Genomic DNA, 24,348 nt, shown 5'->3' on the forward strand with positions numbered 1-24,348 from the left:
ATACTCAAAAATATTTATTATACATATAACGTGGTGGTGTTTTTTTTTACCTTACCTTTACCTTTACCTTTACTTCACCATCATATGCGAAATAATAAAATATCTTGATATTCTGGTTCAACAATTGGTGAAAAATTTGTAAAATATATATATATATATATATTATTCTCTAAAAACCTATTGTAGCATAAACATTTAGTATAAATATTTAATGCAAAATAAATGAATAAACTGCCATAACTTCTAAACAAAAACATTACTGCATTACATTTTAAAGCCTACATTTATAGGCCTACATGACTATTAATATAACAGCATTTTTAATATGAATACAGGCACATTTCTGCCAAAAAAATTCGTTTTACTAAGTTACAGTTAATTCATAAGTTGTGGAGTGAAATGTCTTCTAACTGGTTTGTTCTTGGAACAATGTTTCACCTGTTTTTTTGCGTCAAGATGTTGAGAATATCAGCGCTGTTTAATCTGGCTTTTAACTATCTTAAATCACAGCCATCTGTGGGTTTAAAATAGAGATAGAGAATTCTGGGCTGAATTGAAATGCTTCTCAGTGGATCGCGCAACTCTGTGTAATAATGTTCGCGTGATCGAGATCAGTCCGCACAGCTGCTTCGGCCGCGATCGCAGTTTTTTTGGGCCGAGCTGATAATGCTCCGCGCTGGCATCCAACTTAAAGGTGCATTGCTGCCACCTACAGTACTGGAGTGTGAAACAGATTAGTGGGGGGAAAAAACAGGTTATGACTGCGTGTGTGGCGGGTGGTGGGCCGGCCCGCCGGCCGTCCTGGAGTACCGGCCGTTCTGTGATACTCCAGATCACACAGATGGCCAGTCCGCCCCTGCCCCTTAACCAGCTCAGCCACAGCCCTACAGCATAACAGCTCATATTAGCCAGCTAAACTTTTACTACCCTGTTAGAAAAAAATATGTAACTTTAGTTGGATAGTTTCATGTGGTTCTTCTCCCTCGCTGTATTATGGTTTTGCTATATGGGGAGAAATGTGCTGGTTATGTTCGTGAGACAATCAGCTGATTACTATTATTATATTATATATTAAGACCCTTGGTCCTCACCTGACTATGGCTTTGTAAACGTTATCCATGATGTGGTTTATAATGGACTGTGGTACAGAAACTTGGCTTACTCTGGCTATTCTCTGCTGTCTCAGATGACGATATGTTTGTCCCGTTTTAGCCACCGTAGCTTCTTCGAAAGGGAGGGGTGAGCAGTGGGCTGAGCCCTTAGTGCAACTCGCAACCGAACCGCTAGATGCCTCTAAAATCTACACACTGCACCTTTAAAGGTTTATTTTCTGATAACGACAGGCTGACTATATGACTATTTTTTACATGTCAGTGGTTAATTAAGAAAGGACATAATTTTTATGATCTTATTTAAGGTTTGATCTATCATTTTTTTTCCTGGATTCTGCAAGGGGTGTGTAAATTTATGAGCACGACATGCAACTGTAGCCTTTTGTCTCGAGAATCAGTGCACTTACAGCGTGTGTAGCCATGATGATTAAAACAAGGATTAAAGCAGACAACTTGCATGTTGTTGCGGTCGTTCGATCTTAATTGAAATCAGTGTAGTAACTCAAACAAAATTAGATAGGCGTGTTTGATTTCATGTGTCATTGGAACCACACCAAAGACCGAGTCTCAGGCCGATGGTTTAACTTGATCTTGACAAGCCAAAGCCTGTAGTCCCTCCAAATGCTCTTTAAAATCTCACTCTAGAGGAGGGGAGTGATGACAGGGAGTGTTTGTATAGTGGACTTAGACGTTCACATTGGCAAGCTTTCTGGTAAGTTTCGGGGCGCTGGGGTATTCGTGTCCATACTCATAAATGTGTTTTGGTGGAAAGCAGAGCAGCAGGATCATTGGCTGGCCATGGTCAGCACTTGGCCTGCCCTCTCCTCCCTTTACCGCGGCTGTAAACAAGCCTTCGAGATGTTCAGATGTGGTCAGGGTCACTGGATCTACGCCATGCACCAGAGTGCTTCCCGTTGTTTTTACATTAATGATTATCCTTAATAAAGTAAGCTCAACTGATTACAGGGTATGACAGTCCAAGAATACTACTACTCCTTTAAAAACCCTCGCAAGAGTGTAATTGGCACTTTCCACAAATAGAATGTCCCATTGCTTAAAAAAAAAAACAAGTATTATAAAGACAAATCCCATGTTTTTTTTGTTTTTTTTTTTGGTTGGGCGAAATGGTAAATAAACTGTTATTTAAAGTCCCCCTGTAGTCAATAATTTTATCCCTTAAAACTCATCTTTAGTCACCAAAATGACATTTTTAAAAGTTTTTCCCTGTGAAAAAAAATTCTTCATGCTTTAAAGTAGCTTGAATGTAACTCTACACCCTTGCTTCATTTCGTATACGTGGAGATTCAGAGATTAGTATACGATCAGAGATTCACTCGGTCAACCTACTGAGGTAAACGTTGCACAATGATATCGCTCTTTACAACGTTGGACACATAACGGCAATTAATATGATTAGCCTTTTGCTTGTCTGTTATCAAACAGATCATAATGTGTTGCTAATGTTACACAAACCATGTTCCCATTCGCCATTTCAGAGTCAGACAGATGCCTTCTAATAATCATCAGAAACACTGTGAACAACTTAGAACGCCAGTGGAGAAAGGCATATAATTCATCATAACATCGTAATATACATCACACACCCGCTATATTGCTAAATCTACCCAATTTGTCATATCATAACTGAAAAATACACCAGAATAACCTTGCTTCTCTCGAGACTCCCCTGCTAGTTTGCTGTTAATGATATGCTAACCTGTTGGTTACAGATAGGTTGTGACGTCAGAAACACCAGATATTTCAAACCGCATTTTTGAGACTGTCTTAAGATCACTGCAGTTTTAAGGAGAAAATACTCAGCAATGGTGTTTACATGTGAATTTGCACATGGTTTGTCTTAAAGCATATAAAAAAAAAAACACACAGACATATAAACAACATTAAAAACTTGATTTTCACCACAGGGGGACTTTAAGATAAAATTAACATAACATGAAGAATAGGTATACAATATCAAATGTCTTTCGATAGAAGTGTTGACCGCAATTGCTAAGCTTAACTTTTCAACCTGTTTACCAAAGTTATTATAAGAGAAAAAAGTAAAAAAAAAACCTATTTCATTTCCAATAATTCATAACAATGTCAGACTGAGCTGAAACCTATTTAAGCTATTATACCCCCAGTATATAAAACGGCAAAATACATCGGTCAGTCAATACATCTTACTTCTAATACATAAAACTGAAAAGGAGAACTTAATACTTTTACTGGAGTAATATTTTAATGGGGTATCTGTACTTTTACTCTAGTACTTGATTTGTGTGCTTCGTCCACCACTGATAATATTTAGTTTGACCTGTGGGCTTTGGCACCCTATTTGTGGAAAGTGCAAATTAGTATTTTATTTCTTTAGTGTTTTTATCTTGGGGAACGTCACCGAAGTCATTCCCGTACGTGTCTGGGAGAATCCCTAAAGATGTGCTGCACATGACTATGTTTTCTTAGATGCAGCATTGTAAAGTTCTTCCTGACGCGAGGGGTTTGTTTTAAATGGGCTCCCATGCTCAAGTTGGCCTCCCAGTGTTATGATGAGGTGGAAGCAAGGAGGAAGCAGGATCCAATTGCAGCACACTTTATTTAATAAACTCAAACTACATAAAGACTCTGGCTAGGGCACAAGACTCAGGAACAGAACCACCAACATCAATGTTACAACAACAAGAACTCACAAAGACTGGACTGAAACACAGGGCTTAAATACAAGGGCAAACAAGCTAAACAAGATGACAAGGGGGCGTGGTTAATCGGGGACACCTGGGAAGACTAATAGAGATAACGGGGAGCGGGAAAACAGGGAACAGGACTGAACCAAGTGCACAAAGACAGGGGGAACACAGACAGACATCACAACACCCAGCTGTTCCTCTGTCAGTGGTGATTTTTCAAGCCATGGGAATGGCTAGACGCACTCTTTTATTGAGCCAGATGATTTTCACAGAGGCTAAGTTTAGTGTGTGTGTGTGTGTGGGAGTGTGTGCAATATAGTGTGTGTATACAATATAGTGGATAAACAGGAGTAATTTTAACAAGTTTCTATCATTATTAGTTCTATTGTTTACATCATTGTATATTATTTTAATATACCATATATTATATTGGTATATTAATAAGTTGCTATTATTAGTTAAATTGTTCCGTGCTGCTTGTATATATTTTTAGCATTTTATTAATAAATACTTTAATGCTAACATGCCTGCAGCTAGTTGGGTTTTGAAGGAAGCATAGATGTTTCCATCTGGCGCGCCGATACAGGCTAATTTCATGAATGATACTGCTGTTTACTCTACGTGACGTACAGTGCAGCTAATATGGCTAAATTAGTCCCTGTGAATGAAGGCCAGAGTCCAGCACAGTGCTTTTAGGTGAGGGCTGCAACGGCTCTGTGTGGATGAGTCCCCTCCAGCTATAATTAACTTCACTGTTCCAATTGATTATCCTTCCCAAAGACCCGCCTGCAGCCTTTCCTGCTTTTAGAAAAGAGGAAGCATTGACTGCTCTACCGCAGCAAATTACAAATGAGGCCGCCACACTGGAACAGGCCATTGAATTTAAGCCTTGCATCACACTAGCTTGCTATAAACTGCTCATGTCTAAGTCTCTCCCGCTCCATGCCACTGTTTTGATATGTGTGACACCTTTATAGGGCGTTTAGATACCATAAATGTCCGAATGCTCACTTTTGTAATTGCTTGTTGAATAATCTCAAATGGCATCTTTTTCATATCTCAGTTGTTTCTCCTACAGCAATGTGATTAGAGTACAATTACAGGAATATACATTCTATACATTTAGTTAAGTTTATTGAATAACCACAAATATTGTCTCACTATTCCAATTGTATCTCACACCAATGTGATTATAGTGCGATTACAGGGATATTTTTGTTTATTTTTATTTTTAATTTAATTTATTTTAATTTATTTTATTTTTTTATAAAAGTTTATAGTTTCGAAAAAAGTCTCAATATCCCATTGGTTTTTCATAGTCAGCAATTACAGTGCAATTACAGTGAACATTAAATACAATATAATATATTTTGGAAAAAAGGAAACTTTTTCTTCAGTTTTTTGCATTCTCCTGAGAAAAAAATACCTAATTTTTTTCCTAATATTTCTGTTTTTTCTAAAGAATTAAAATGAGAAAGTTCATATCTAAATTAAACATAACTGAGATCTCCCTTATATCTCGTGATGAGCTATGAAAGAGCAACCTCTGAGCAATTAAATGTTCCTCTGATATGCATACAAATCTTGTAAATGTCCAGCTATATGGGCTATTGGACGCATCTGAACTGTGATTGGCTAATCCCTGTGCAGGTAACCGCTTGAAAACGAGACAGGGTTGAGCTCTAGAAACAGCCATGGTTTCCATGGAGATCGGTCATGTGGAGACAGTGCTGTGTAATGTGTGGCACCATGTTGTGCACTTCATCTGCACCGATGTTGTTTCCGGATGGAGGTTTTCACCTGTGCTTTCTGATAGGGTGCTGTAACCGGCTCTGTACCTGATGAGGGAAAATCCGCACGGAGGACCGCATCTCTGTCCCTCATGCAGCCGCGGGATCAATCGACAACGTCATGGAAAGCACAGAGGCAGCCAATAGATTAGTGCGAGACCTCAAAAGTAGTTCAGTTGTATCAACATTTCCTCTGGATCATCAGCCAATTCCAGTGATCCCTGCTGTTCGCTTGCGTACATGAGGACACGTCTCGCAGAACTTCTGCTTGGAAACCCTGGGGCCAGACACCATTTTCTTATCAGGCAGCCAGGTGGATCTTACAAACTCTCTTTGGAATGAGGGCCTAGCTGAGAGATGATCCTTTTTCCTTCTTTTCTTCTTTAACTTGCCGTTCTTGGACAAAATTTGATCGCAAACCAAATTTCTGGTCATTTGCTTCCAGGATATACTCGGGGATTAGACAGAGTTTTTTTGGAGTTCTACTTTGTAGAAGGTACAAAATAGCGTCGCGGAAGAGGGTGGCATCCTGGATGATCCGGAGGCACCAGGTGTGGAGATGACAGACGTGGAGAAGGAGAAGGACAGCAGCGGCGGCTCAGGGGAGGAATGCCCTGATGCAGATGCTGGAAAGGGGCATTGTGTGGATCAGGAAAACCCTCTGGCAAGCTTTGCATTGGTCGGCTTTGAGGACTTTGAGGAGTTTGTGCTGGATTTTGATGATTATGACCTTCTGGAGTCCATCCACTCACACCTTGGCTCCCCAATCGAACCGATCCGTAAGTGTGATTACTGTTAAAAAGTTGGAAGCGTGATGAAAGGTTATATTTTCCAGCCACCTTAGTTTTTGCAAATGTCACAGCGACCTCCACTTTGCTTCACACTTACATCATTTTTCGACGGAAAAAGTTTGCCATTGTCTTTGACAATTGTAGTTTAGGTTATTGAATGACAAAAAGCCTTGAAGTACGCATTTGCACTGGAATGTGTAACAGACAGCTCTTGATTAAATCCGATAGGATTTTCCGTTCACATGACTGCGGTTGTGACATTGTAAAAATGCACTCCACCCTCTATAGATCTTGCTCGCATTGGAAATTGATTGCTGGGGATTTCGAACTGAGTTGTTTTATTGATCGTGCAGGGAAATACAAGATAATTAATGTCAAGCCGAGTCCATTCAAACAATTTGCTGACTTGAAACATTATGGCCTCCGGTGTGATGTGGCATGTTTGAGTGGATGGCTTATGAAGTTCCATATCCACTCCTGTTGACACATACAGTACATGTGCAGCCAAGCCTCCACACACACAAATCATCTCAGGGCAGAGTCATATTACGCAGTAACTTGATTCAGACGTAAAGTATAGTGATTTCTATTGATATTCCTCATGCATTATGGTTAGAGGTTTGTTCGTCTGTAATTAATTCAGACTGAACGTTTTTTGACCTACACTACCACTCAAAAGTTTGGGGCAGTTGGTCAATTATTAGGTTTATTCAGCAAGGATGCATTAGAACAGATGTGACATTAAAGTTTTTAACATTGTTACAAAAAAATTCTGTTTCAACTAAATGCTGTTTTATTCAACTTTCTATTAATAAAAGAATCCTGAAACATGTTTCACGAAACTTCCACAAAAATATTAAGCAGTCAAACTGTTGTTTCCTGAGCACCAAATCAGCATCATAGAATGATTTCTGAAGGATCATGTGACACTGAAGACTGGAGTTATGATACTTACTTTAAGTTATCTTAATATTTCACAATAATACTTTACTGTATTTTTGACCAAATAAATGTAGCCTTGGAGAGCAGATGAAACTTATTTCCAAAAACATTTAAAAAGTCTTACCAAACTGTACATTGATTGACACAAGTGGATACCGAATTGTGAATGGTCACATGCTCTTTCCTGCATGTTTTTAGCCATTTATATATAGCCACTGAACAGTGATTGTTCGATGAATCTGATGTGCCACCAACCGAAGATGTCTTTGTTAATTTTGCACATGAATCTGTCATCTTTCTCATATCAGTCATAAGCCAAATCAATAATCAAGAAGTTAACATGACTAACTTTCATATTTTAGACACAACATGGTAAAAAAAAAAAAAAAAATCCAAATTAAGTTTATGGCTTGCATTTGTTTTTCAAGCTTGAATGTACCCCATTCACAATAATTGCATGGAAAAAGCAACCGGTGCATTATCCATTCTCTTTTTTTTAAAGAAAGTCAGTCACACTGGTTTATACTAACCACTTTACAACCTGAGTAAATAATAACAAATGTTACAGTTCCTTAAAAAGAGTTCAAACACTGCTTTTCACTAATAGCCTACTTGTATTTTGATAAACAGTAAAACCCTCAGGCTTTTGTCTTTGTGTTTACTAGTGCGTTGCCCTCAAGGCCTTTCCCTGTCTGTGATTCTCTGCAGTCCCTCGGGAAAATGTCTGTGTGAAGAGCAGACAGACAGTCTAGCAGAGATCAATTTCCATCTTATCTCTCTGTCTCGCTGTTTCTTTTCAATAATACAACAATACACAACTTTTATAACTGCAATTTGCCTGCATTTGGGTCAATGGCAAATGGAAAATATTTTAAAAATCACCTAGTTTAAATGAGGCAAGATCTTAGAAATGTGATAATTTAATTATATTAGTTTTAAAAAAAATGTCAGCAACAAAAACACAAAAAAGTCACAAAATCTCAACCGGTATAACCATTAGTATCCTTGTCCTTGTGAGGCATTTTTTTGGTCCTCATGATGAAAACGGCTAATAAAACATACTAAGTGATGTTTTTTAGAAATGTAAAAATTCTGAAAGTTTTCTGTGATGGGTTTAGGGGATAGAATATACAGTTTATAGAATATAAAAATAATTATGTCTATGGAAAGAAACCCAACGTGTGTGTGTGTGTGTGTGTTTTATTCGGTGGATAGTTTTTCAAATATTAATAATATTGTATTACATTAGAATTATGTATTATAACATAGTACATTATGATAACATTATATAATATTTTATACATTTATTTTGAGTTTTTTCTAAAGTTTCAGAGGTGTATTCAATTTATTGTCTGCATGAAATGCATTTTAAATGAATTTTTTAATAGATCTTGACAAAAAGTGAGCCTGTGCCATTGAACCATTTTTAAAAGACTGTGTTTGAAGGTGGTAAATAGGTAATGCTAACAAAATAAGAGAGGACAGTTCAAATGTTTGAATTGAGATTTCAAATCAGCACTTTTGTGCGTCAAACACACATTTGCGGCCTGAGTTGGTTTCGTCCTGTGGTGTTTTGATGAAAACTTGGCTGTTTTGGTCTCCTTTAGGATTTTTGTTCTGCTGCCATGAAAAGCACAACCAGAGTACAGCCAAAAGGCACGGCCACCTTATTGTCAGCGCTCTACCCCTGGGTAAAGGCCCATCACCAGTGTGTGGACTTTTTTGTTTTTGTTTTTAAAAGGGGGATGCGGGGGTTAGAGTCGTGTGCGAGGCTAGGAGAGAAAGGGTAAAAAAATTACTTTGTTTACCGAACATCCCCGGGCTACTAGGACAACACAAACCAGCTGAGGCCTTGGGCGTCCTGGCAGGCCTCAACCCTTGGAGAGCCCCGGCCTTTTACTTGGCACTCGGAACAGCTGGAGAGAGAGGGTTTCTCATAATACACCCCTTCAATTATCCCAAATTCAATAAAAACCTCGGTTTGTGGGCTAAAATGATACAATATTAAATCACAGCAATTTTTTTGGAAAGGCCTAGCATCCAAAGTACGCCTCTTAGTTGCACTCAGCTGAGAAGGCCTGGGATTCTCTTGTTTTTCTAGGCCCGTTTTTACTCTCAATCACACAAATGTATGCAATTTCATTGCTACAGTTAAGTAAAAGGTACGTGAACCCTTGGATTTACCATATACTTTTGTATAAATTGGTCATATAGACAATTTGTTTTGCCATGGACATGAATATCAAGGCTTGTGGGTGTTTTTATCCCTTTTCAGCTTTATGCAAGTAAACGATTCTCAATGTTATGTCTTCTGAGATCTCCTTTTCAAGGCATGGATCAGGCAATGCTTGAGGCAAATAGATAAAATCTAAATCTGTGAGTGTTTGTTATAGGGCAGTACAGCTCGACCAACACCTCCAGTCTGGCTTTACTGGGCTTGTCCCAATACCAACATTTGCAGTCTTGACATTGACATTCTTTGTGTATTTGGCCTAAGTGTTCAAGTGGGTAGAACATTGGATTACCTGATGGAACACACTTACAACATATAGGCCCGGTTTCACAGACAGGGTTTAGATTAAGCCAGGATTAAGGCATTTAAGTGGCTTTTATAAACGTGCCTTAGAAACAAACATTACTGGTGTGCATCTTGAGACAAAACAATGGCACTGACATATTTTAAGATATATCAACGCAAGTTGCTTTCAGTTAAAACAGCTCAATAATGCATTTTAATCTGGGACTATAGCTTAAGACTTGTCTTTAAAAAGCATAGTGTTGTAAAAATGCAAGTAAAGTTTTTACAGGTCATAATTTTTTACCTATTTTGATTTTTAAAACTATGCACTTTAAAATAAACTCCTACATGTCTGTACAGTATTCCCTATTTAAGAGACGAACAATTTAGTTAGTGTGATGCTTCCAATTAAGTGATAACAATAAACATGCTCTACACCAATACAACATGCAACACTTTACATTTACTACCAAATTACGTACATGTAATATCTAATTAATTTAACTCGCAATGGAAAGTTTTCCTCGAAGTCTTGCGATTCCCGGACACATGAGTTCCTGGGATACGCTTAACCTCAAATACCGCTCCAAAGTCAAAACTGTGACGTTTATCGAACCTGGAACAGTCTTGCGCTCTTATTTCCAGTGGCTCTCAAGGGTGTGTATTGGGACAGGCCCGTTGTTTGGACTCCAGGTTAGCTGACTCCGATTAACTCGGATCATTAATCTAAGGATTACTAATTTTAGTTAATTGTAATTAACCTGCTATGAATGTTTACACAGTGTGTTCAATAAAGACATGAAAATGTATAATTTTTTTTGTGTGTTATTTGTTAAAGCAGACCGTGTTAGTTTATTGTTGGTTCACTTATATTTTTTTCTGCATCTGCCTTTACAAAACTGACAGTTTCATTAATTTTTTTTGCCTAACCTCTTCCCTTTTCTTTCACTTTAAGGTCACCGTTTCGAGGACAATCCTGGGGTTAGACGTCACCTCGTCAAGAAATCATCACGCTGTCAAATACCACGATCCAGCAATAGCTCACCTCCTCAGTCCAGTCTGAAGAGGAGAAAGAGGATCGACAAGAAAACTCATGAGGTGAGACCTAAACTTCCTGGCTGCATGGAGAAAAGAAAAATGAAACCTAGTTTCGTTCATCCTGACAAACAGTTTGCTCCACATTATAACTTATTCTTAGACAAAAACGAACTAAAATGCGAAGTGTAAAATGCGTATTGATTTTGAGATCTGAATTTCAGTGTTGTTCCTCAAGAGGTAGCTCAAAGTAAAGCCTCCATTTTCCCTAGACTGACATTGATACTGATAATGAGGAGGTGTTAATAGAGATAATCAATCTAGAGGAGCAGGAGAGACCCTTGAATCAGAGATCTTTCCTCTAGTCTGCTGATACCTATTGATCCGTTTCATCCTGTGGGATTCACTAAGCGAGCGAGATCTGTGTCTAAATCAGTTGGATTAATTACATAAGGCACTTCAACAGTCAATCAACACTGGAGTATGTGCTATTCATGTGGCTTTATCTGCTGATCTATAAGCTCTGAATCAACCATTGGAGGAGAATCATTTGTCTCACTGGAGTACAGGATTCATCTACACATGCATAAAAGTCCTAGCCTGGCATGCCAGACCTACATCAAGATGTTAGGTCTGGGAACTCTCCATTGACATGCCTCAATCCGAGGGGCGGGATAAACGGTTACCTTTCAAAATCCCTCTGCACGCAATAGGATATTGCTACAACCAACCAGAGCAAGGAACGGTTGTGGATGAGTGAGTCCCATGCGTTTTTCCACCAGCGGAGCTAATTGATATATTAAACTTTTGCCGTATCAGGTCGGTAAAACTCCAAACACATCTTCCTTTTTTAAGAATGACTTAAGTGACGTTCTCTTAACTCCAAGTCCTCCAGAGTCGCGGCCAAAGCCGATTCGAAAGACCGCTGCATCTTCATTGTTTTCAAGTAGCAGGAAAATCACCTATGGAAATCACGCGGAACGTCATGAACTGTGCCGTCATTGTGTTAAGCCCGCCCGCCGACTCTATACACGATGTGATTGGCCTGACCAGTTTTTGGTTTTTACAGCTCAAAAGCCTATGGAGAGTTGCTAGACCACACTGGCTGCGAAATAATTTTCGCTGCCGCTAGGGTGCGTCTAGATTTCTAGGCTATAAAAGTCCTCCATAGAACACAACAGTGAATTCACATTTTTTAAGCACCTCAGTTCCAGAAGCATTTTTGCTTTTTCCTTTTCTTTTTAGCCATTTTAACAGTTTATTCAGTAAATTGTTCTTCAGCCGAAGGAATCATCAGAGATGAATCAACATTACATTGCATTGATTCAAAGCAAAAGCTATTTGGAAATCTGAAAAAAGAAAAGAAAAAAAAAGTGCTTAGTGTATTTTAAAGGAAATAAACTATTAATCTCTTTGCAAATACCAATCGAATCTGAATTTACAGTACAATATAAATCAATTTACTTATGTTATTTTTACTTCTTATAGTCTTATTTTACTATTATATACTGTATATTCTATTATAGTACAAAATTTTTAATTAGCTTTAATTTTTTAATTTTTCTGGTTTCATTTTAGTAGTTATGTACTTTTGTTATTTTTTATTAGTTTTTGGATTTAACATTTTTTTTTTTTGCTTTAGTTCATCTTTATTTCAGTTTTAGATTTAAAAATGTAGTAATACTTCTTAATTCCTAATTAATCTTAATTCTGTAATTTGCCACGGCGACATTTCTAATTCCCTTTCGAAAGGGAACTCACACTACGTCGATTGACACGCCTCAGGTGTGACAGGTGTCTAAAAATCACAATCAAATCTGGTAATCCTATTGACTGGCGACAGCCCATGAATCATTAACGTGCGACCTGGAAGTATATAAGGGCGCCTTGCAAACATGATAATCATCTTTTCGTCTCCGGGAACTGTTCTGTCTGTAAGCACTTGAAAATCAGGTAATTATGAAATGCACTGAGAAGGTGCTTTCAGAAGTGTGCAGACCCGTGCTCAAGATATTTGACGCCGGGTGACACACACGAACTGTGCGTTTTCTGTCTGGGAAGGTAGAGCGGTCTCGAGGGAACTGCCTGTGCAAATTGTGAGCGTTTTTCTTTGAGAATGCTCCGCTCTCATTTGGCCCTCTTCTCGAGAGATCTTAGTCCGGCAGCGAGTGCTCTTCCGGACGAACAGGAGATGGCTGATGAGGGTGGTGATAATCGGATAGATCCTGAATCTTCTCAGCCACCCTGCCCCGCGTATGCTGAGCATGGTTGGTGTTATGGAACGCGCCGCGGGCAGGATGCAGCTGCCATGGCTGCGCATTGGGGGAGAAATCGCTCGCGATAAGAGCGGATTCTCCCCGGTCATAAACCTCCAGCTCAGGTGAGCCTTCCATTTCTTCCCGATCTCCAGACTCAGATCGAGAGGGCATGGAAGAACCCATATTCTGCCCGTATCCACCGACATCAGCGGGCTAGTCTCGCTGAAGTTGAGGCGATAGGAGAGAGGACATCGACACTGAGAGCTCCAACCCTGCCAGTTTGAATGGCAGAGCATACACGCCAGCGGGTCAGGCCGGTGCTGCCCTGCACACCATGGCGGTGTTGCAGGTATACCAGGCCAATCTGCTGGGGGATCTCGACCAGGGGGTGGGGCCCCTGAGGCGGTTACTGAGCTGCGCCACACCAAAGATCTAGCCACCAAACAGACTGCTGCCGCGATGGGCCGGTCGATGGTGGTGATAGTGGCCACGGAGAGACATCTGTGGTTGAACTTGGCCGACATTGGGGAGAAAGAGAAAGGCTTTCTCCTCGATTCGCCGGTTTCGCCCTCTGAGCGTTTCGGCACCTCCATGGAGGTGGTGGTTGGAAAGTTCAGAGAGGCGAAGGTGTGCTCAGCTGCATTCAGGACCATGTATACCGCTGAGATCCGTATCCACGCCCAGACAGACGGGAGGGCCTGGCCCATCACGGTCCGAGGACAGGGCATAGAGAGCCAGTGACACCTCTCGTGCGCCACCTCCGTGGAGAAGTAGGTCGCAGAAGAGGCGCGACTCCCGCAAGAAGAGGGATCTGATGGAGGTGATCCAGTACAAACGCACACAGTGTCGGCGATGGATCACCTCCCCTGAGGGCGTGATTATATCTTAGCCCTCTCCTCTCTTCCCCGACTCCCAGGGCGCTTCTTACATCAGGCCTGAGGCTGGGCCCATGGTGAGAACAATGTTCTGATGGTCAGCCTCGGCTTGGTTAGTGAGAGTGCCTCTTTCAGGCATGTAAAGGTGGTAGACCCCATGTTCATAAAGAACTGTCTGATGAGTCTTTACTTCGCACACCGCAGGTGAGCTGAGTTGGTCTTCTTTAAGAGTAATTTTTGTGTGCAACTAACACTAAAATGTATCTCTCTACAGACCTCGTTCCCTGTATAGAGTTATGGGGTCATGTCAATGTCATAAGGTAAGGTAAAATATTTTGGTATTAGGGCCCTGAAGTTACCCTGTTAGGTGGCTAGAACGATAGAGAGAAGCACCAGTTCTATTGGCTTCTTTTGTGATTATGTGATGGCTTCCCTTGTTGTCATATGTAAGATAAAGCGAGGTGTGCCACCGCTCATTCTAGTTGTAAAACTATGTTTGTAGTTTAGGCTTCCTCTTATGGTGAGAGCATTTGAGGCTGCCTCTCATTCATATGAAATATGTTATCAGCGGAGAGTTAAGTGGCAGAACGTCATTCTAGAAAGAAGAATGGGAATGTTTATGCTACCCCTTGTTTTTTCTACTCACACCTGTGTTAGCCCCCGGGCTATTAGCCACCTCAGGGTAGAGTAGTTGGTCTCTCTCTCTTAAAAAACGCTGACGCTGGAGCTTCAGATAGATCTTATGACCGGCCCACAGGACCGTCTGATATCTTTTTGTCCTGAGTACATCGGCCCCTTGAGCTCTGTTTGGGTTTTCAGTAGGCTGAGTGATTCTGCAAAAAAGAAAAAAAAGAGACATTTTCTCGTAAGGCTGTGGCTCCTCCGAGCCCTCAGGTAGATCTATGCTTACAGGTTGGCCCTCTGTAGCTGGCCTAGCCTATGCTAGGGATAGTGAAGGCGTTCTGCTAAAGCATTTCTGCCTCTGGCCCTTCACTTTGTGAATGTAGGTTTTTAGCATCCCTATATGACAGCCTCCTCCCATGGGAGTCGTTAGGCCAAGGCCCTCCCCCTTCTCTGCATTCTGGGGCGAGAAGATAATGAAGCTTGGTGCAGAGGCATGATTTAGACCCTGGGTATGGCCTCAATAAGGCCTCCCCGGTACAATGGGTCTTTCTTCAGCAGGTTTAGGCCGTCTTTCGCCTCACGAAGAGACTGGGTTTTGTCTGCCCGACCCCGCCGTGCAGAACTAGCATATGGATTTGGGCCGCCAGAATAGACTCCACTCACCTCGCTGAGCTACTGCTCGAGCGCCGGGTTGGTCGGAGATAAAATTCTGTCACCTCTAGAGCCGCTGGCGGGCCCGCACCCTGTTAAATCTCAGGGTGAGGAGATAGTATTCCCCTGGAAAGTTAGGAAAGGTTAGGAAAGTTCAAACCTTCACTTCCTTTTGGTTTTCGAAGTACACGCCCATGAAGCCAGAGCATAGCCATGAGCTGACACCCATGCATACTCCTTCAGGGTTCCCTAGCCACATTTCCTAGAAGGGACCCATTCTAAATTTGAAACTTTCTGTTCCTACGCCCTTGAGGAGGCCCAGGTAGGCCTTTTATTAAACAATATTTATGGAGGTTTTCCTGTGGAACGTATAGCTTGGGCTATGACCATAGGGAATGCTGTCACTGACAGCCCAGTGTGACCTGAGTGTGAGTGGTTCTGGCATTTCATTTGAATTTGCTGGTTTTGACAGTTGTCACTGCCAATGGGTATGCACTCCCCTTATCATGGTGGCGTTGGTATATTGTTCCCCTTAGCGTCAATCAACACAGTGCGAGTTCCCTTTCGAAAGGGAACGTCTAGGTTACAACGGTAACCTCTGTTCCCTGAGAACAGGGAACGAGACACTGCGTCTTTTCGCCATGTCTCGGGGCCTGCCTACCAAACAGTCCCTTCAGACAAAAATACTAAAACAAAAGAAGATTTATGATATTGCTGTCATATATTTCAGTTTTGCTCCCCTTCCAACTAGAGCTGTACTTGTTTGCCTGTTTCTTATGAGCTGCCCAGGGAATGGCCTTGAAGTAACTTTGGTTATGATTCTTTAAAAGTGCTTTATGATGTGCCTTTGACATTGTGATCACCATAGGTGTTTGTGGAGCTCAACGAGCTGATAGTGGATAAGAACCAGGAGATGCGCTGGAAAGAGACTGCACGTTGGATCAAGTTTGAGGAAGACGTGGAGGAGGAGACGGATCGCTGGGGTAAACCGCATGTGGCCTCGCTGTCCTTCCGTAGCCTGCTGGAGCTCCGCAGGACCATCACACACGGTAAGAGTCGAACGCTCTGCCAGCCCACCCAACCCTGCGATTCTGGTCCAATCCTAACATCCATGTGCTGTTTCTAGTTGACAACCCAGTGCTGTCGTGTGACTGACAGAATTCAAATGGACACTTAAATGATATAAATGGATTAAACCCTCTTGGGCATATCCACTTTTTGACCATGAAAAACTGATAATTTTCCATTCAAGGTAAACAGTTCTTGAGTTTTGAAAAATGCTTTTGAAAAAGCATGACTCCAAACTCCAAATCCAAACACATGTCTATCAACGAGAAGGTTTTGGTAAGTTTCAGTTCTTGTGGTTATGGAACCAACATGACAAGCCTGACAAAAAACATCTTTAATGGACGGCAGTGATGAACTGACATGAGGGTTTGCAAAAACAACTAAACATACTGTGGTTATGTAGAGTTAGGCGGTGTGATCAGAATATGAGAAATTTAATATCACAGTAACAGTATATGTCGTGATATATTTGTTTATGCTGAACATTTGATTGAAATGTGGTGCAGTGCCTATTTTTAGATAATCCAGTGAATTAAATACTTTACAAAAGCAAGCTACTTTAAATTTAGCTACTAAATTTTCTTCTTTTATTTGCATATATATATATATACATTATTTCATTATATAAGCTGACAGAGGTGTATGATAAATGGAGCGATGTTACAAACAGTGTGTTTTGTTACCCAGGTGCCATAATGCTAGATCTGGATCAAACCACACTGCCTGGCATCGCCCACTTGCTGGTGGAAACCATGATCATCTCGGACCAGATCAGAGCCGAAGACCGAGCCAACGTGCTGCGAGCGCTTCTGCTCAAACACAGGTGAGTGGAGGTCAGACATCAATACTCCAAACAAAGCTCATATTGATCTTCTCTGTGGTGGGCCTTGATGCCAATGTCCTTTGTCACAGCTGCCTCTATTGGTTTCCTGCTAAATGAAGAGGCGTGATTACATAACAAATATACTTCGTCTGACAGTGCGCCAGGCCGATGGCCAATAAAGTTTTTAATGGGGTTTTGCTATTGCAGCTGCAGAGACATCAGACATAGATTATATCAAAGAGTGTTTAAAGGAATAGATTGTTTACTCATCCTCATCTCATTTCAACCTTGAAGTATTTGTTGTCTTTCCTTTGGTGCAGCAAAAGTGATTTAAGCTTCAAAAACATCCATAAAACCAGTCCAAATGACTTATTTTAAAAGTCCATAGCTACAGTATATCCCATATCTCTCAAATCTAATATGCTGTCTAAGTTTTCCAGCACTTGCCACGCCACAATTGCATCTAATTTTTTTATTAAAAATGAGCGTGAAACAGTGTTATTTTAGTATAATTGAGAAATATTTTTTTTTAAATGCTTTAGGTTTTATTTATTTAAATCGACATTTATTTTATTTCAAGTAACAGAAATGTCTTTTTTATGGTTTCAGTTTCAACCCTAGTGCGCAAGAGATAAAAAACTTAAAGGATTATGTCATGTGGTTGAAGAGCGAACCCAAACGCAGACGATATGCAGACTAACAGGGATTTATTGAGGCACAAAACAGAAAACAAAGACCCACGAGGGGGCAAAACAGGACAGATGGGGCAGTACAACTAGACTAAGACAGGAAATAAACTAGGACTAGATACTGACTGATAAAGACAAGATGAAGAAAACAAACAGCTACATAAACTCACAATTCTTAATACAATATTCAGACAAAGTACTCACAGGACTCTCACAAAGAGTAAAACGCACAGGTTGACAATGTACCGACTCAGGACAGCAAACACAAGGGGATTAAATAGGGAGACACTAATGACAAAGACAGGTGAAGCTGACTAGACAAGGACAGGTGAAACTGAATAGACAATGACGAGACGAGGATAACAAGGGGGCGGGGTAACGTAACGAGACAAAAGCACAAGGCACAAAACACAAGACCATGTGCTTGCACACAAAACAAGATTCTGTCATGATCCTGCCTCAAGACTAGAGAAAATCAAGGACACGAGGGCAGAATCATGACAGAACCCCCACCTTAAGGAGCGGCTACCAGACGCTCCTCAAGGGGACATCAAACACGGGACATGACAGACTGAGACATCGACACAAACCAACAAAACATGACAAATAACAGTAACGGCAAACACGAAAACACAACAACAGGGTTAGGATGAAACAATAAAAATAACAAACAAGGAAGAGGTGGCGGAGGAAACACAGGGTTCATGGGGGGTGGTCCAGGGTGGATGGGTGTGCTGGGGGTCTTCGGAAAACGGGCTGAGGGCTTGGGGCGAGGAATCCGGGCAGGTTTGGATCGGGACACAAGAGGGGTCTTGGAGGAAACAGTCCGGGGTTGATTAGGGACAGGAGGTACAGTGGACGACGGAGAGGGAATCACGACAGGGGAAGCTGAGGGTGGCGAGACAAGACTCCTGACTGGGGAAAACAGCGGGCAAAGGAACAGGACACATAACAGGGGACGTAGCAGACGGCTGTGGAGCGGGAACCGAACTCACAGAATCAGACTCCGCACACATGAAAACAGACTCAAATGAAGCGCTCAAATCAGAACCGGAAGAAGCGCTGTCTGCCGCGGCGGGCTCAGTGACTGCAGCGGCGGGCTCAGTGACTGCAGCGGCGGGCTCAGTGACTGCAGCGGCGGGCTCAGTGACTGCAGCGGCGGGCTCAGTGACTGCAGCGGCGGGCTCAGTGACTGCAGCTGCGGGCTCAGTGACTGCAGCGGCGGGCTCAGTGACTGCAGCGGCGGGCTCAGTGACTGCAGCGGCGGGCTCAGTGACTGCAGCTGCGGGCTCAGTGACTGCAGCGGCGGGCTCAGTGACTGCAGCGGCGGGCTCAGTGACTGCAGCGGCGGGCTCAGTGACTGCAGCGGCGGGCTCAGTGACTGCAGCGGCGGGCTCAGTGACTGCAGCGGCGGGCTCAGTGACTGCAGCGGCGGGCTCTGTGACTGCAGCAGGCGAAGAACGGGAGGCTCCCCTCTTCCTCCTCTTTCTCCTAGGTCGAGAAGCAGTGACCATCACCGGAGCTGAGACGGGTTGGGGAAGCACGGCGGGAACTGTGTCGGGCGAAGGGGTTATCTCTGGCAGGATAGACTCCGACGCTGAGGACTCTGAAGGAGAGTCCCACGAGGTTCGCCTCCCTCGTTTCCCTCGAAGACCGAAGGGGGCAGATGAAGTGCCAGGAGTCGTGAGGGCGCCAGCCTGGTCCCCAAGCGTCGCGACGCCTATCATTCGACCCTCGGGAATAGCTGGCAGGCAGGCAGAAGGTGGAGAGCCCGAGGAAGAAGCCTGCAGAACCTCCCGGGAAAAATGATCCCAGAGGCGGGCATAATCCCTCATGATCTGCTCACCCTGGGACGGGATAGGGCAAATGACCCGTTCTCCGTTGGTTGATGCGGACAACCAGCATCGCTCACGGAACTCCGTTTGGAACTGGAGTTGAGAGGTCATACTGTCTGCTGGGTTCTTAGCAGGTCGGTACATTCTGTCATGTGGTTGAAGAGCGAACCCAAACGCAGACGATATGCAGACTAACAGGGATTTATTGAGGCACAAAACAGAAAACAAAAACCCACGAGGGGGCAAAACAGGACAGATGGGGCAGTACAACTAGACTAAGACAGGAAATAAACTAGGACTAGATACTGACTGATAAAGACAAGATGAAGAAAACAAACAGCTACATAAACTCACAATTCTTAATACAATATTCAGACAAAGTACTCACAGGACTCTCACAAAGAGTAACACGCACAGGTTGACAATGTACCGACCCAGGACAGCAAACACAAGGGGATTAAATAGGGAGACACTAATGACAAAGACAGGTAAAGCTGACTAGACAAGGACAGGTGAAACTGAATAGACAATAATGACGAGACGAGGATAACAAGGGGGCGGGGTAACGTAACGAGACAACACAAGCACATGGCACAAAACACAAGACCAAAGGGGTTGGCAGAGCTACTGAAAGACCAGCATTTGTGGTTAAAAAGTATATAAATTTTTATATGTTTTAGAAAATGGCCGATAGTTTCGCTAGATCCCTTATTCCTCAGCTGGGATCGTGTAGAGCCCTTTGAAGCTGCATCGAAACTGCAATTTGGACCTTCAACCCATTGGTTGCAATTGAAGTCCACTATATGGAGAAAAATCCTGGAATGTTTTTTCCTCAAAAACCTTAATTTCTTTTCGACTGAAGAAAGAAAGACATAAACATCTTGGATGACATGGGGGTGAGTAAATTATCAGGAAATTTAAATTTTGAAGTGAACAAATCCTTTAATTGTGGTCTGTATAGAGCTATCATATGATTTCAGAAGACTTGGAAGTATAACTCACAAGTAACAGACTATTTGTATGATGCTTTTAAGGTGCTTTTTTGGGAGATTGGCCATATAAATCATCATGTACTTTTTAGCTCACACACTCATCAGTTTCAAAAACAATACAGGGTCAGAAAGACATGAGGCTTAGTTTTCGATTTTGGGTGAATTATTCCTGTAATCCATTCCCTGTGTTTTTGTTACCTTGCTTACCTTACTTCTGGACTATTTTAAGTTAGTGCTGTTTAAATGCAGTATTTAGTATGGCTCAGACAGGCCTCATTTCTTGAAGGATTGTGAAGTGCCGTGTGTTTTCTTTGTTAAGCTCTGCTCAGCCACAGGATCACACTCTGAGGTCAGAATGGTACTCTACCTGAGTGCTACTGCTAACAGAATTAATATTGCATGGCCAGAAATGTGGGTTGCATTAATGGTTTGAAGATGTACCTTTTTAAACCCCTTTGCATTAATATGACAAAAGATATTCATAAAGTGGCTCCAAAAAGTTTTGGGCACTCAAGCCACATTTAAATGTTCAAAAACATTTAAAAAACCTTAACTCAAACTTTTGAACGCCAGTGTATAATGCAAAGACATTTTTTAGGTGTGGATTGAATGTTCAAATAATTTTTGGGGGCGACTGCATATGTTTGATTAAAAAATAATCTTTTTGTGATTAATCATTTATTCTTGTTCTTAGGCTAAAACTAAAAATCACTTTAATTTGTTACCAATACACGTTAAGGATAACAAATGTTGGAATCTCTTTTGGTAACTTTAAGCGAGTGCCACAAAAGTTCAATACCAGTTGTGCTTGCTTCTTGTTGTCTTTTTATATCAGTTAAGGGAAGTTGGAACTACTCAGAGATGCATATTTCACTCTGCCAGGCTATAAAACTAACACATGATGAAGTCAAAAACTAGATTAAACCTCTCTACAGCATTTCCCATCATCTCAGATGCAGCTTTCCATGGGAATACATTCAAATTAGTCACCAAAAAATGTCTTTGTAATGTGGAAAAAAATACATAAAGGTGCTCTATAAGTTAGGTCATTAGTTACTTAAGTTTTGGGAATGTTTTCAAACACAATTCAATGTCACACCTTGTGTTTGGGAACCTTTCATAACAAGATCTCAAATTAAGCTTAATGAGTGTACCGATGTCAACCGCTGGACGCGGTCACGGTGACGTGTGTAACAAAGCTGGACAGGCACTCTTTAGTCTAACTCTTTACTTTTTTCAGTACACGTAGAGCACCAAGAGCAAACCAAGATTAGTATTTTTGTGAAAAACAATAAAGGCATTTATTAATTCATTGGACTACCTCTGCAGTCGATTTTTTAGAGTTTGAATTCTGTTTAAATATTCCCTGATATCATCTAGCCGCATGTTGCTTTTCTGTTGTCTTTAGCATTTTTTACTGATTGCTTTGGCACGTGTATTTTCGAGCGAACAGGGAATGTGGTTTGGTTTTGCAGTTTGGATTCTGATATCCTGACATGTTGGGTTTTGTGTTTGCTTTGCAAATATTGCAAGCGAAGATGGAAAATTGCCTTTTTGGACATTGATAAGCAAGGAAATTGCTGTACCCGTGGAGCTAAATAAACACAAGAGCAGGGATATTTGTCTCACGGAGGAGAACAAATGGACTTGAGTAGCTTGACAGATTAAAGAAGTCATAACATTTCCACTATTAAAGACATATTTTACCCAAAAAGAAAGTGAAAATACTGTCATTTATTCACCTTCTTGTCATATGACCCATATGACTTATACTTTCATGGATGCTGTTTTTTGTTTCATAAAGATAAATGGCAAAAAAAAAAACAACAACAACACACACAATGATGATTACGGAAGCGTATTGCATTCACTTGAGGAAAAAAAATCTACTCTGTTTTTCTGAATCAACGAGTTAATTATCTCAGAATTACGAGATCATTTTTCATGGGAAAAAGTTTTTGCTCTGTTTTTCTGAATTAATGACTTAATTATCTCAAAATTATGAGTAACTCATTAATTCATAAAAAAGTGAAAAAAATTAATTTCAAGAAAAATGTATCTCATAATTCTGAGATAATTAACTTGTTAATTCAGAAAAACAGAGCAAAAACTTTTTTCCATGAAAAATGATCTCGTAATTCTGAGATAATTAACTCGTTCATTCAGAAAAACAGAGTAGATTTTTTTTTCTTCAAGTGAATGCAATACGCTTCCTTAGTACGATGAATAAATAATGAGAATTTTAATTTTTGTGTGAGCTATCCCTTTAATTCCTGATGTTTATAGAATAGAGTTTACTTGAGACAAGTGTACTTGAGAAGAAAGAAATGTATTATATTATATTATATAATATATATTATATTATATTATTTTATATTATATTATACAGTAGTCAACATTTGAAGTGGATCAAAAAAGTTGTCCTAAGATAAGAACGGGTATTGTTCAAAATTCATGAATAACTTTGATGAAAGGTTAATTTGATCCACTTCAAATGTTGACTACTGTATTATATTATATTATATTATATTATATTATATTATATTATATTATATTATATTATATTATATTATATTATATTTAGGGCTGTCAAACGATTAATCGCGATTAATCGCATCCAAAATAAATGTTTGTGTTTACATAATATATGTGTGTGTAGTGTGTATAATAATTTTGTATATATAAATACACACACATGCATGTATATATTTAAGAAAAATGTGTTATTAATATATAAAATATTTATATTTATATATAATATTAATTATGTATAAATATATATAAAATATATACATGCAAATATTTCTTAAATATATACATGCATGTGTGTGTATTTATATATACAAAATTATTATACACACTACACACACATATATTATGTAAACACAAACTTTTATTTTGGATGCGATTAATCGCGATTAATCATTTGACAGCCCTAATTATATTATATTATATTATATTATATTATATTATATTATATTATATTATATTATATTATATTATATTATATTATATTATATTATATTATATTATATTATATTATAGTATAGTATAGTATATTATGCTGTTTTACATTCATCTTGTTTTAAGAATGTTTACAGATTTTTAAAAAAAAACAATCAAGAAAATGATTTTATAACGTCAGGATGCATTTAACATTCTCACATGAAAGATTGCTCTCTAGACTTCACAAATTACTTTCTCTTGTCCAGTCACCCCAATGATGAGAAAGAGGGCCTTTTCCATCGGAACCACTCTGTCAACAGCCTGGGCAGCTTCCGTCACAACCACAATCACGTTCACGACACCAGCTTACCTCTGGTGTCCCAGGACCACGAGGAGATGCATGACAGCAAAGCGGCAGAACATGACAAAGAGGTGTTTGTAGCATTGTTTGTGAGTCGCTTGCTTCCATTTGTGTGCATGTCGTAGTGAGCATCCAGGCTTCCAGAAAATTGCTGCCAAATTTATTGGGCTAGTGATGTGTTTACCTGGAGGACACCATCTTTGACCTCCATGTGGTAGTGCTTGGTCCATTCAGTATGCATCGCTCTGAAGGCCTACACCCAAGCGATGTAATGTACATGTTTTGTTGGTTAGAACCAGATCTACTGAAAGAAAATTCCTGAAACTAGCCTATGGTGGTTTGCCAGTCTTA

At 40.5% G+C, this 24,348-nt stretch overlaps 1 protein-coding gene across 2 annotated transcripts in view; it reads left to right on the forward strand.

Moving 5' to 3' along the window:
• The window catches only part of slc4a3 (solute carrier family 4 member 3), a 115,136-nt gene that overhangs the window by 78,738 nt on the left and 12,050 nt on the right, over positions 1-24,348 (forward strand). Inside the window, exons 1-5 of one of the 2 annotated variants that reach the window (XM_056263999.1) lie at positions 6,066-6,368; positions 10,796-10,938; positions 16,152-16,332; positions 17,039-17,174; positions 23,903-24,068. In XM_056263999.1, the coding sequence (XP_056119974.1) occupies positions 6,149-6,368; positions 10,796-10,938; positions 16,152-16,332; positions 17,039-17,174; positions 23,903-24,068 (846 nt within the window). In that variant the 5' untranslated portion in view covers positions 6,066-6,148. Of the gene's footprint in view, positions 1-6,065; positions 6,369-10,795; positions 10,939-16,151; positions 16,333-17,038; positions 17,175-23,902; positions 24,069-24,348 lie in introns of those variants that run through there. The other variant, XM_056263997.1, reaches the window with a different exon arrangement.

Source organism: Rhinichthys klamathensis, unplaced genomic scaffold (assembly GCF_029890125.1).
Source record: "Rhinichthys klamathensis goyatoka isolate OS25496 unplaced genomic scaffold, OSU_Roscu_1.1 h1tg000212l_1, whole genome shotgun sequence".
Taxonomy (NCBI): Eukaryota; Metazoa; Chordata; class Actinopteri; order Cypriniformes; family Leuciscidae; genus Rhinichthys; species Rhinichthys klamathensis.